At 38.5% G+C, this 12,295-nt stretch overlaps 2 protein-coding genes across 2 annotated transcripts in view; one reads left to right on the top strand and one right to left on the bottom strand.

The window, feature by feature from the left end:
• Window positions 1-4,392, bottom strand: part of COL4A1 (collagen type IV alpha 1 chain) — a 152,361-nt gene extending 147,969 nt beyond the window's left edge. Inside the window, exon 1 of the mRNA XM_032213042.1 lies at window positions 4,171-4,392. Coding sequence (XP_032068933.1) covers window positions 4,171-4,260 — 90 coding nt within the window. The 5' untranslated portion in view covers window positions 4,261-4,392. The remainder of the gene's footprint in view (window positions 1-4,170) is intronic.
• An 86-nt stretch (window positions 4,393-4,478) lies between these two features.
• Window positions 4,479-12,295, top strand: part of COL4A2 (collagen type IV alpha 2 chain) — a 199,725-nt gene continuing 191,908 nt past the window's right edge. The window contains exons 1-3 of the mRNA XM_032212654.1: window positions 4,479-4,600; window positions 5,067-5,145; window positions 5,276-5,336. Coding sequence (XP_032068545.1) covers window positions 5,102-5,145; window positions 5,276-5,336 — 105 coding nt within the window. The 5' untranslated portion in view covers window positions 4,479-4,600; window positions 5,067-5,101. The remainder of the gene's footprint in view (window positions 4,601-5,066; window positions 5,146-5,275; window positions 5,337-12,295) is intronic.

Here is a 12,295-nt window from a genome sequence, read left to right as displayed (position 1 = left end):
GGAGCAAACTCCTGGCTGTGAGCACAGCTAGCCTGCAATACTGCATTCTAACCACTGCACCACCATGGCCCCTAATTGGTGCTAGTTGTAATGAGCCCTTTCATATATATGGTGATTATGTGACTTTTACTCCAAGCTATTTTACTTTGTTTATCAGATTATTGCCCCTAAGGAAAATAAAATGTTAATAGTTAAGTTAGCAACTCAAGACCATAAATTGAGTGCAGCACTGCAGGCTACTTCAGCTGACTGCTAGCTGCAGTTCCACAGTTCAAATCTCACTGGCTCAAGGTTGACTCAGCCTTCTATCCTTCCAAGGTCAGTAAAATGAGGACCCAGATTGTTGGGGGCAATATGCTGACTCTGTAAACTGCTTAAAGAAAGCTATAAAGCACTGTGAAGCGGTATATATCGGTTGGTCTAAGTGCTATTGCTACTCCTACCAAAGGATTTTTTTAGTATTCCTAATGGAATGTATGCAGCAATATGGCTCTATGACAAGTTTTGGGGTCAATAAATGTAACACTCAAATGTTGACATAGAACTTTTACAGGCTAAAAAAACCTTTACCTAAATTAATGAGATTCAACACTACACTAAAAAGTTAAATTTCTAGGATTATACAACAGAAAATTATAAAGGTCTGCAGGTAGTCCTTGACTTACATTCCACAATTGGAACCAGAATTTCACTTGTTTAGTGAGTTGTTATTCTTTTTCCTTGTCGAATTAAAATGTTCAATAATACATACGTATGAGAATAAAAAGAATAATTTTACTGAAATAAAGTAAGATTATCAGATGTTAGATTATCAGATACTAGGAGGTCTCTGCTAAAAAGACTCTTTTCTACATCCAGAGTAACTGTATTCAATTTGCCTTCCCCGATCCCTACGGGAAAGGTCACTGAGCAGGCTATGGTGGAGGAATGTGATGGACAATATAGATATTTAGACCCTTTTCAGCTACCCAGTCAAACCTTCTCTAGGTAGTTGTCAACTTATAGCTGTAATTGAACCCAAAATTGCTGTTGCTAAGCAAGACACTTGTTAAGTTGATTTTGCCCCATTTTAAGGCCTTTTTTTGCTACAGTTGTTAAGTGAATCATTGCAGTGGTTAAGTTGGTAACACGGTTGTTAAGTGAATCTGGCTTCCCATTGACTTTACTTGTCAGTCGGTCACAAAAGGTGACCATATGACCCCAGGACATTGCAACTGTCATGAATCAAGTTGCAAAGCATCTGAATTTTGATCACATTACCATGCAGATGCTGCAGTGGTTGTAATGTGAAAAACGGTCATAAGTCACATTTTTAGCACCATTGTAATTTTGAACAGTCACTAAATGAACTGTTGTAAGTTCAGGATTACCTGCACTTAGCACAGAGATAGTTGACATATGGCCCTTTAGATATTGCCAAATAACAATTTCTAGAAGTTCTAGCTAACAAAATAATTGTGAAATTTTCTAGTGATTGTATTTCAATTTAGAGACAACAGTCTCTATACATTTCCAAGTATTAGTTGTAGCAAACATAAATCCAGATTTTTTTATGTCCTTCATATATATATATATATATATATAATCTCAGTCTATTATTTCATTTTATTCCTTAATATTTCTATGCCATTTTCTAGGACTTATCTTCTAGATCTTTTTGGATGAACATATTAAGTTTATTATGGGAGATCTTGAATAACCAAGTCCTGAAGACATCCTGTAGGGTTTTGAAGGTGGTGTTCATCACCTTGATTTATACCTGGAAGCTGATTGGCATCTAAGCAGTTTATAGAGTAGATGTGTTTTACATGGGCAGCTCTTAAAGAGCCCATCATTACCTAGCAAATTACTGGTTTAAGCTCCTAGAATTTAGATGGTCTTCAAGGGCAGAATCCTGAATATATTAAATAGTCCAATTGTTAAATGATGACGGTCTGCATAACAGTGTGCAGTGTTTCCTGACCCAGAAACAATTGCAATGGTTAAACTAGATATCATATTTGGTATTCAAGCAAGGGCCAAAAATCCAGGAAAACCCTAAATCATGAACACCCTCTGCTCAGGGAGCTTCAACCTTCTTCAGAAACAGAGAGGGACGTATCTTTAGAATCGGAGGCTTTTCATATCCATAGCCATTTTTTTCTTTCAGGATTAAATATGTTCTTTCTTATCGTATTTCTAATAATCTCTAGGCCTCATGACAATGCCTTCAGCACATCACTTTTCTGACTGTGGGCAGCAATGCATCACTGGATAATATTATATACTTATATTTCATCCCTTGCTGACATATCACTCCCCCTGTGGCTTCATATAGATATTAAATGAAAGGAGGAAAATAGTTGAATCCTGCAGCACACCATAAATGAGTAACCAAGGGTTGACTTCTGTCTATCCAGAGCCACAAATTGGAACTAGCTTTAAAGGATGGCAACCAGTGCAACATTATGCCACCTCCCACATCTTGCAGCCTGTCCAGCAGTTGATGGTATCAGATCCCTCTGAAAAATAAAACAAGATTAGGAGGAGGGGTCATTCTCCCTTAATCCCAGTCTTGTCAGAGGTCATCAAAGAGGGTAATAAAGATATGTTCAGTTCTATGCCAGGGCCTGAACCCAGGTTGATATGCAATTAATCTGTTTCCTTCAGAAATCTCTGTATGTTTTTATTTTATTTTAAGTGATTAAGATTATTTTTCTGAAGTTTGTAGATTTCTTCAGACATGGCAGAAAAAGATTAAGAACCTTTGTTTTAGACTGATATTTGCCAATCAGTGCCAATCAATCATAATTAGTGAAATGGATAGGAACTAATCAATTATTTTTTATCCTCAATTTCTTCCCTCTGGAGCACTCAGTAAAGCAGTTTTGTATCAATTGTGATGAAATTACCAGGGGAAAAATTAACCGTAAATAGATTAGAAAAAAAGTGGGGGGAAAGTAATTTGGGAAAAAGACTGGCAAGCTAGAATAAAGTTGTTTGGAATGATAACAAGATATCTGACATCTAGGCTCTTCCTTTCTAGCAAGGTAAAGTTGATCCAGAAATCTTAAATAATGTAAGCTTTTATGACCCTAAAGGTCATATAAACAACTGATAACATTGATTGATTAAATTGAAAGTCTGGTACTTTGGAGAAGATAGTTTCATTCAAATAGTTTGAAAACAAAAACAAACAAATTTCCCAACCACAGTAAAACATCCATCTTGTCTAGATAGAAGTTAAGTTTATAGAGTTATATACATTTTATTCATGATATAAATTTGGATTTAGAAGTTCCCATAATAAATAGTGAGATTACATTGTTCCATTTCTAACACTCCAATGAATCTATAAGTGGGTTCATATAATATTTATTAGACTACAATGTGGAGGGCTAATTTAAGACTCATTCTGGTTTGTAAACATAGGTAATGGTTTCATTCAGAAAAACATAGTTTATTGACCATTAATTACCATGAGTTTTGCATTTTTTATGCAAAAATAGTCTGTGGGTGCCTTTAGTTCACTACAGAGGCATCTTAAGAACATCTTCAAACAATGAATTTAAAGCAACTTGAATAAATGAAATTGAACAGCAAATTAGCAAATGTCCATGTGTTCCAAAACTAAAGTGGCTGTTTCCAAACACAAAGGCAATTGTTTTATTTCGGACGTTAATGCCAAACATTTATATGATAGCAACTATTTATTTATTTACAAATGTAATAAAACCATTAATACACGCAGGGCTTTAGGCTGCTCCTCAAATAAATCAACAGACCTGTAATACGTACATCATTACTCCCATACTGCTTATGTGCACCCGGTATGCCGCTGACTCTGTCTTAAAAACTGATATCAGGACTAGCCTACAAGACGATGCCGGATTCCCCTGCCCTGCCTTCTGCATCGGGAGTAGCTTTAGCGGCGGCAGAGATCTACACCCGAAGAGAAAGAGACCTCCCGTGAGTGAGGTCTGCTCAGTGGGGCGCTGCGGGAAATAGGAAGCAAGCTATTACTTGCCACCGGATTTGGGGAGTTTAGAAAACGTTTCTTCAAGGTACAGTAAAGGCTTGAGACGAGGCTCGGAGGGGGTGGGGGCCCCGAATCCCGCTGACGGAGGCGTGCAGGGAAAAGGGGGAGAGAAGAGCCAAGCGAGCCATCCGAGGCAGGTAGGCAATACTCACCCCCGCCGCCTCCGACCCGGACCGCCGCCCTGGAACGAGCAGCACCGCTAAGAGGAGCGCGATGCCCGGCCCCGCCAGGCTGCTACCCATCGTCGCGAAAGTGCCGTCCGCCCCACCGGTGCTCACACGTGGCCGTGCCCAACGGGGCTGATACCGTCAGCCTCCTTTCCCGTGTCCCGCCTGGAGCGTCTCTAGCGCCGGAAAGGCGAGCTTGATTCTTGGGCCCCGCTTGTGGGCGGCAGCGGCCGCTCCCTTCCCCGCCTGTCTCCGCCCCCGGCCCCTGGGACAGCGTGAGAGACAGGAGCCGCCGAGGAGGAGTCGCCCGGTTCCGCTGCCTCCCGCGTCCGTTCAAAGCCAGGGGCCCGTCGCGTCCGGAGGAAGGATGCGGGCTGGTCGAGCGGCAGCCTGAGGGAGCTGCGGGAACTGGAAGGTGAGTCCATACCTGCAAAGGGCGCGAGCCTCGACTTCTCCGCCGTCAGCATTCAGCCCGCCTCGGGGAGGTGGGGGGTCGCCTCTCTCGCTCCCTTCGTGGCCCCAGACCCCGGAAAGCTCCCCGAGCGCTACTTTCGCGTCTCAGGGCTTCGGGTGTGTCGTCACCCCCTCCCCGCCCCAGCCAGATAAGCCACCTGAGGGAAAAAGTTATTCCACCCGGCGTTGATTCCGGAGGGAAGCGGAGCTTTCTGAGGAATCGGGAGGGGCGGGGAATGTCCTCCATCATCGACATGCGGTTCTGTATAGTAGCCTCTCCCGGAGAAGGTGCCGTTTAACTTGACTCGGGTGATCCTTTGGAGGTTGCGCTAATCCCCCTCCTCTCTCCTCCCCCCCGTAAAAATACCTGCCTCTGCTCGCTGCTGATGTCTCTTTTGAAGACATCATATGTTCCCTTTGATTTCTAGAACCATCCTCTTCCACAAGGAGAAAATAAGCAGACATGAAAAGTACTCCGCACTTCAGCTTAAGATGCAGGACCGGGCAGTAAGTAGACCTATTTCTTTCTAGTATTTGTAGCGTTTCTTAAAAGTTGCTGTAAGACATGCAAAACAGTAAGAGCCGGCCTGGCCATAAGGTGGTGAATTGTAACTATTTCAATCTTGTCTTGGTACAGGGATATGCAAATTATCCTGCTGGTGGGATTGACTGTGCTTCTTCCTGCCTGTGTACAAGCTGTAAGTATATCATCATTTTTTTAAAAAAAAAATCAAAACAAAACCATGATAAACATCGTTGGGGTTGCTTCCAAGTCAATCCAATTCTGTTACCAAAGTTCTTCAACTACCTTTGCTGTTTTCAGTAGTGCACTTTCACTATTTTTTTCTACTAAACAGTTTGATCTCCCCTCCCCATTTCTCTCTGTTCAAAAATATGGCTTAAACTACAAATGCAAAGTATTTTTAAGGTACACAATTTATAACTGTAACTCACGTGAATTGATTTGTTTCAGATATGTTTTAAAACAATTATGAAAGTTATCAGTCATGTTGGTTTCTAGACACTGTTTGTAATGTTTTCATTGAACTATGAAAATTAAACAACCCATATTTGCAGAATATTACAACCAACCAAATTATCACAAGCTTTTTTTAAATTTTCTAGCAACTCACAAGTTAGACAAAGTCAGTCTGATATGAACTACTTTGACTATATGTGCATAAATTATTGACATCCTAATAGCCAACCAGAGTTTAGGCTACAGTGCTCTGTGTACCTTGCCCCTATGGTTAGTTTATGGTATAGTTTATATTTTATGGTAATCGCCAAAGCAACAAATAAATAAACAAACAAATAAATCATGATTAAGGTAATTGTGGATTTGAACCTTTCAGAAATTTGGACAATTGTAGAAATCTCTCTCTATTCACAAAGTGCCATATCAAGGTATCTATCTAGTAATTGGGTGACTTGAAGTGCTTTGGAGAAAATAATCCAGTGGCCTCCAAGTACTGTAGCTTCCATTTCTTTCTTTGGACTTTTCTCCTGCCACACTCTCATGGAACAGACACATTTTTTAACAAGTAAAAATTATGGGTGCTGATCACTTTGAAGTCCTTCTGAGTGCTCCACCTCTTTCAAATAGGGAGAAACGGGACAAAGACCATTGCTGGTGCTTGTTAAGGAGAGACTGTGGCATAAGATCAACCAAGGAAAAGTTCATGAAAACAAACAAGCTGTAGAGGGCATAGAAAATGGCCTTGAAGGATAGAAACAAGAGCTGCTGCCAAGGCAAAGATCAAACAAGGGGACATGATCTCATCCTACAAAACTAGTTTCAGAAACATGTCACATAAGCCCCTCGAACGATTACACAAATATTGAGGGAGGGAGGAGGGAAGCATATGTCTCAATGTAAGTAGTTTTAGATCTCTAATCCATTGTTTTTTTAGTCTGGTCTGCCTTATAAGAGCTGTGGTGGTACAGTGGTTATAATGCAGTACTGCAGGCTACTTCTGCTGACTGACTGCTGCCAGCAATTTGGAAGTTTGAATCTCACCAGGCTCATGGTTGACGCATGAGGTCAGTAAAATGAGGACCTAGATTGTTGAGGGCAATATGCTGACTCTGTAAACTGCTTAGAGAGGGCTGCAAAGCACTGTGAAGCAGTATATAAGTCTAAGTGCTATTGCTATCATAGAGCTGGCTGAAGCAGATAAACAAAACGAGAGTACTTTAGCTTAGGAGGCAGCTGCGTGGAATCATTGTGCATGAATGAGTACCCATTTGGGGAGGGGAGGAACCTATGATAGGCATGCACATTGATGGAGTATTGAATTTATATTCTGAGACCTTGCAATAAGAGCGTATGGAAAATAATCCTGAATTTGTTTGGGGGCCTAAGCTCTATTTTAGCCGTTGGCCATATTCCTGTTTTTTAAATGTCATCTGCTCTTTCTAAAAAATAGGCTTTTGTTTGAGAAAGGTAATTGGGCATTCTAGCGTGTGATTTTTGTTTGAAACTTTTGAAGTTTTGGGGGAAGTTACTGACTTGGCTTTGATTTGATTTGATTTGATTTGATTTGATTTGTCTTGTATGCTGCCCACTCCCGAAAGACTCCGGGCGGCTCACAATAGACAAGGGAAAGGGGGAAAACTAGACAAAGACAACACTTTAAAAACAAAACCGCAACATTCACAATTTCCGTGGGGCTGGATATTTCACAGGCCCCCCGGCCAGCTGGAGCAGCCAGGACTTGGTGGCTTTGCGGAAGGCCGGGAGGGTAGTAAGGGTCCAGATCTCGACAGGGAGATCATTCCAGAGGGCTGGAGCTGCAACAGAGAAGGCTCTCCCCCGGGGGGTCGCAAGCCGACATTGGCTGGCAGATGGAATCCGGAGGAGACCTAACCTGTGAGATCTAATCGGTCTGAGGGAGGTAATCGGCAGGAGGCGGTCTCTCAGGTACCCAGGTCCGATGCCATGTAGGGCTTTATAGGTAGCGACCAGCACCTTGAAGTGGATTCGGAGACTAATGGGTAGCCAGTGCAGCTCGCGGAGGATAGGTATGACGTGGGTGTACCTGGGTGCACCCACAATCGCTCGCGCGGCTGCGTTCTGGACTAACTAGAGTCTTCGAACACTCTTCAAGGGCAGCCCCTTTTGGTCTTAACATTCTTGTGAGGCTCACCATGATATTGATGGTATTTGAGGAACCTGTTTATAAATGATTACCACATCCTCTTTTTGTGAGGACTTTTCCCAAAACATCCATTAACCAAAAAAGGTAGAATTCTTGTACATTAGAGAATTAAAAAAAAAAAACCAATCTGAATCAATGGGGAAATTAAAAGTACAAGAGTAAGGCTAAATGTAGTGTTAAAGTTTATGTATGTTAATATTAAAGTATGTTAATATTTACCATGTATGTGGTCATTGTTGTCATCAGCCATTCAGTCGTAGGATTTGTATATAGTAGAATGTATTTATTTATCTCAGAGAAAGGATTAAATTTGTTTACAGTTTATTACATTGTAATTGGCTTCAGTAAAGACATTGATTACCAATATATTTTGAGTTGAGCTAAAGCAATTATCTTTGCTTTCTATTTTTTATTGCTTTTAATATATAAATTTATATATATAATATATGATATATGATATATAATATATAATATATAATATAATATATATAATATTTTATATATATATATATATATATATATATATATATATATATATATATATATATATATATAATAATTTAGTGTCACAACCCCTGGTATGCCCCAATTATTTATTTATCAGCACAAATACAACATATATATATATATATATATATATATATATATATATATATATATATATATATATATATATATATATATATATTCTAATAAACCAAATATATTTATATAAATTAAAATATATCTATATAAGTTGATATATGTTTATATTGTTTTAATATAAATATATATTTTAACATATAAACCATATTAAAAAGTTTATTGAGAAAGAAAAAAATAAAGAATTTTTTGAAAAAACAGACCACAAATAAAAAAGAAAAAAGAAACATGAAATACCTAACTCACATAAAGCATTTTCTTTTTTATGCATTAATAATATTAGGAGATCTTTGTATGAGAAAGATTATTCTAAGCAAGAGAGCGTCTTCAGTTCACCCCTGAGCCCTATCATACTGCATTCATTCTTTGTATGCTGCCCAGAGTTGTTGAGAGTGAACTGGGCGGCCATGTAAATTTTCTTAAATAAATAAATAAATTCATGAGCCAAGTGCTTCTTAATTTTCCTATCTGCTCATTTTAACCACATTGTGAATGAAGTGAAATGCGTGCATTAGCCTTGACAATGAATCTTTATATGAATGCTCAGAAGTTGGTTTTGCTGGCCCTGCATGTTCTTCCCATTCTCTGCCAAGCCAGTATAAAATGTAAAGGGAGTTTCTCTGTAATAGTTGCACATGGAACTGGAAAACCTGAGTAAACAGTCATACACCATCCTTTCCTATATACCCACTATAGCAGAGCTAGGATATAGGATGAATTAAAATTGCAAGTTTTTGTACACTCATACGCATGCGCACACACGAAAGATTTTTAAACACTGAACTCAAATAGTATTTGAGCTGCATCTTAGAAAGCCTACACATTTCACTATTATTATTATTACTTTTTCCTGCCTTTTTTTACTATACATGGCAAACATACCCAATGCTGCTGCCTCCTCCCACAACTACAACTCTGTGTAAGAGAGAGAGTAACTAAAGTCACCCAGCCAGCTTTCATGCCTAAGAGATGTAGAACTCACAATTTCCTAGTTTCTAGGCCAGCACATTCACCACCATACCAAACTGGCTCTTTTTCAAATAAGTAATATAGCATTAAAAGAATTTCAGAAACAATTGGGAGACTTGACTAAATATGAAAATCTTAACAAAATCTTAGTTGTTTTAGCAACAGGCTGTCAGTGGCAAAATGAACAGAGGGCAATGAGCAGACCATACAAATTACGGAAAGGTAGTTGGAAGAAGGACCATAGATCTTCTATCATGGGTCTGTCCTGAAGAAAGCAAATGTGAATGTGAAGTCAACCAAGGGAAAAAGTAATCTCTGTATCTTGCTTACTTTTCTGGATAAGAAGAAAAAGATCTCTTCCCAACCAAACTAGGGAAGGAAAGTATTTTGAAAGTGCTAGTCTGATGGAGCATCACAACCCAAAACCACTTCTGTGCCTAGAAGGAAGCTAGAAGAAAAGGGGGTGAGGTGTAGCCCTCTTCTTTGATCCTGATGAAAGTGCCCCACATTGCTATTACATGGTATATGTAATAATATGGGCTGCTAATCAGGTGTAGCTGGTGTTTATAATGGAATTGATAAAGATTGATGCTGCATGCACCAAAACATGTTCTCCAGAAACTGAAATAGATAATTAAAAGACACACAAGGAGATGGAGTATGGTTTTCTTCTGCTGCAAAACATATCTCTTTCTTTGATTATCATAAAGATACTAAGTTGAAGTATTGCAAACATTAAAAAGTGACTTTAATATTCTTCATTTCATGGAATTGAAAATATTATTATTATGTAAGATACAAATATTATTATATTATTATGTAGATATTAGTTGGATAAGTAACAGAATCATAGGGTTAAAGGGACCTCGAAGGTCTTCTAGTCCAATCCCCTGTCCAGTGTAGGAACTAAATAATAGTTATTTAGTAATCATATTTTAAAATGTATAAATATCTCTCTTTTTGGAATATCAGAACATGGCTCCCATCAGCCTGATGAAATAAGGGTCCAAAGAAAGGTTGCACAATCTAGTTTGCAAGATTTAGTTTCTTCAGCAAAGGGCATTTCAAATTACTTACACAGCATATTAACAAAATAACTTTTGATCTTGGCAACAGCAGTGATGGAGCAGTGTCTTTTCATGAAAGAGAGATGGGTAGTATATGGTACTGAATTAGTTTAGGGTGTATGTTTTTGAAAAGTAGTAGCTGAATGAATGCTACTAAGATTGAAACAGTCCATATAAGAGGCCAGAAATTACTATATTTGTACAGAAACTGCAAGATAATGATCTCAGAATGACTAATAGTTAAAATGGGAATTTGAAGGAGAGAGAGAACACAAATCAGGAGCAGAAGAATTGAAATTACACAGTGAATGCTGAGAAGGATTTTACTAGACTTTTGGCATATAAACCATAAAGTAGAAAAAAAGGTAGCTATCTAGGGTGAAAAAAACAGCAACAAAAGATCCAAATGTTGAGACACTGGATTTGTGTTAAACAGATGGAAATGCAAGAGGGAAGTAGCTCTTTTTATTTTGGCATCTGTATTTGAGTTGCCATCTTCCTAAGAGGTTTACCTACTGCCATTGTTAGATCTTTCTTGGGTAAGATGAAGATATTGGATATTGGCTAGTCTTCCACAACTCCTGATGGGTTGGCACCACGTCTCAAAATTCCTAGCATTTGTGGTAGTTGTGATGCCAATATAGTTGAAGAAAGCTAGCCAGAGGAAAGTTGATGTAACTGCAGCATTGGTTCCAGTTTTGTTGTGTTCAGTTCTTATTAATATTGCAATACCTTAAGTTTATTTTTGCTTTGCTGCTGTGTAATATTTATCCTCTTCTTAATTAAAATACCTATAGATACATATTTTGAAAGATGGCTAATAAAGTCAATACATAAACCAAAGACATCTATAATTCTATCACAAGCCTATCATCTTGAAAGTGAAAACTCTGGTTCTCCTGTGTAAACTTTGACTATCATTTCAATTTGCATTCCTGCTTTGAATCTTGGGGGGGGGGGCAGTCTAAATATGTACACAGCATGTTTTATGTAGAGTTTCCTTCTATTTCTATTTCTAGAACTAAGTCATATTCAGAGCTGTTCTTCTACTATTTGGACTAGTTTCCCTTACCAGTAGTGTCATTTACTAAGTCACCTCATCTCTGCATACCCTCCTTTCCAATGCTGGATCATCTTGATTTATTTTCTTTCTTTTAAATCTTAAATCCACAAGTCCAAGGAGGCTGTTGCTGCTATGTGCATCCACTTAAGGATGCATAATTACAAAGCGATCCTGCACCTGAAATGCAACCACTTTACTGCATCTATTGCGGGGGGGGGGGGGGGGGGGAATATAGTCTGTAGGGAAGCTGAGCACAGTTTATCTGCGACAGAATTTGTATGTTTTTATATAGTCTTTTTTTTTCCTAGGGAAGCAGGGAATAATCTTGTTAAATGCTACACTCTGTTCAACTGAGACTCTAAGACTGTTAGTGTGGACCTTTAAATGTTGGATTTGTTTTATTTAATAAGCACCATAGTATGCATTTTTCATTTTTGTGCATGTTGCCTTGTGTTGCTTCTACAATTAGCTGTCTTATAAATTGATAAACTAAATAAAATGCCCCTCTCATATTTCAGACTAGTATTTTGCAGTTTAAGTTGACCTTAGTAGTTATTTTATCTCATGCTTTTATTCAATTTGGATTTTGGATATTATTCATTTATTAGATTTATATCCTGTCCTTCATTCAGGAAGTTCAAGATGATTAACAATTTGTTATAATACACACACAAACATACACAAACACATTGAATTTCATATATAATGAAGACATTAGATAGCACATTTACAGAGAAGACATAAATAAAAAGCAC

Source organism: Thamnophis elegans, chromosome 3, assembly GCF_009769535.1.
Source record: "Thamnophis elegans isolate rThaEle1 chromosome 3, rThaEle1.pri, whole genome shotgun sequence".
In the NCBI taxonomy this organism is placed as follows: domain Eukaryota; kingdom Metazoa; phylum Chordata; class Lepidosauria; order Squamata; family Colubridae; genus Thamnophis; species Thamnophis elegans.
Note: the sequence above shows the minus strand (reverse complement) of the source record. Positions and strands in the feature narration are given on the sequence as shown.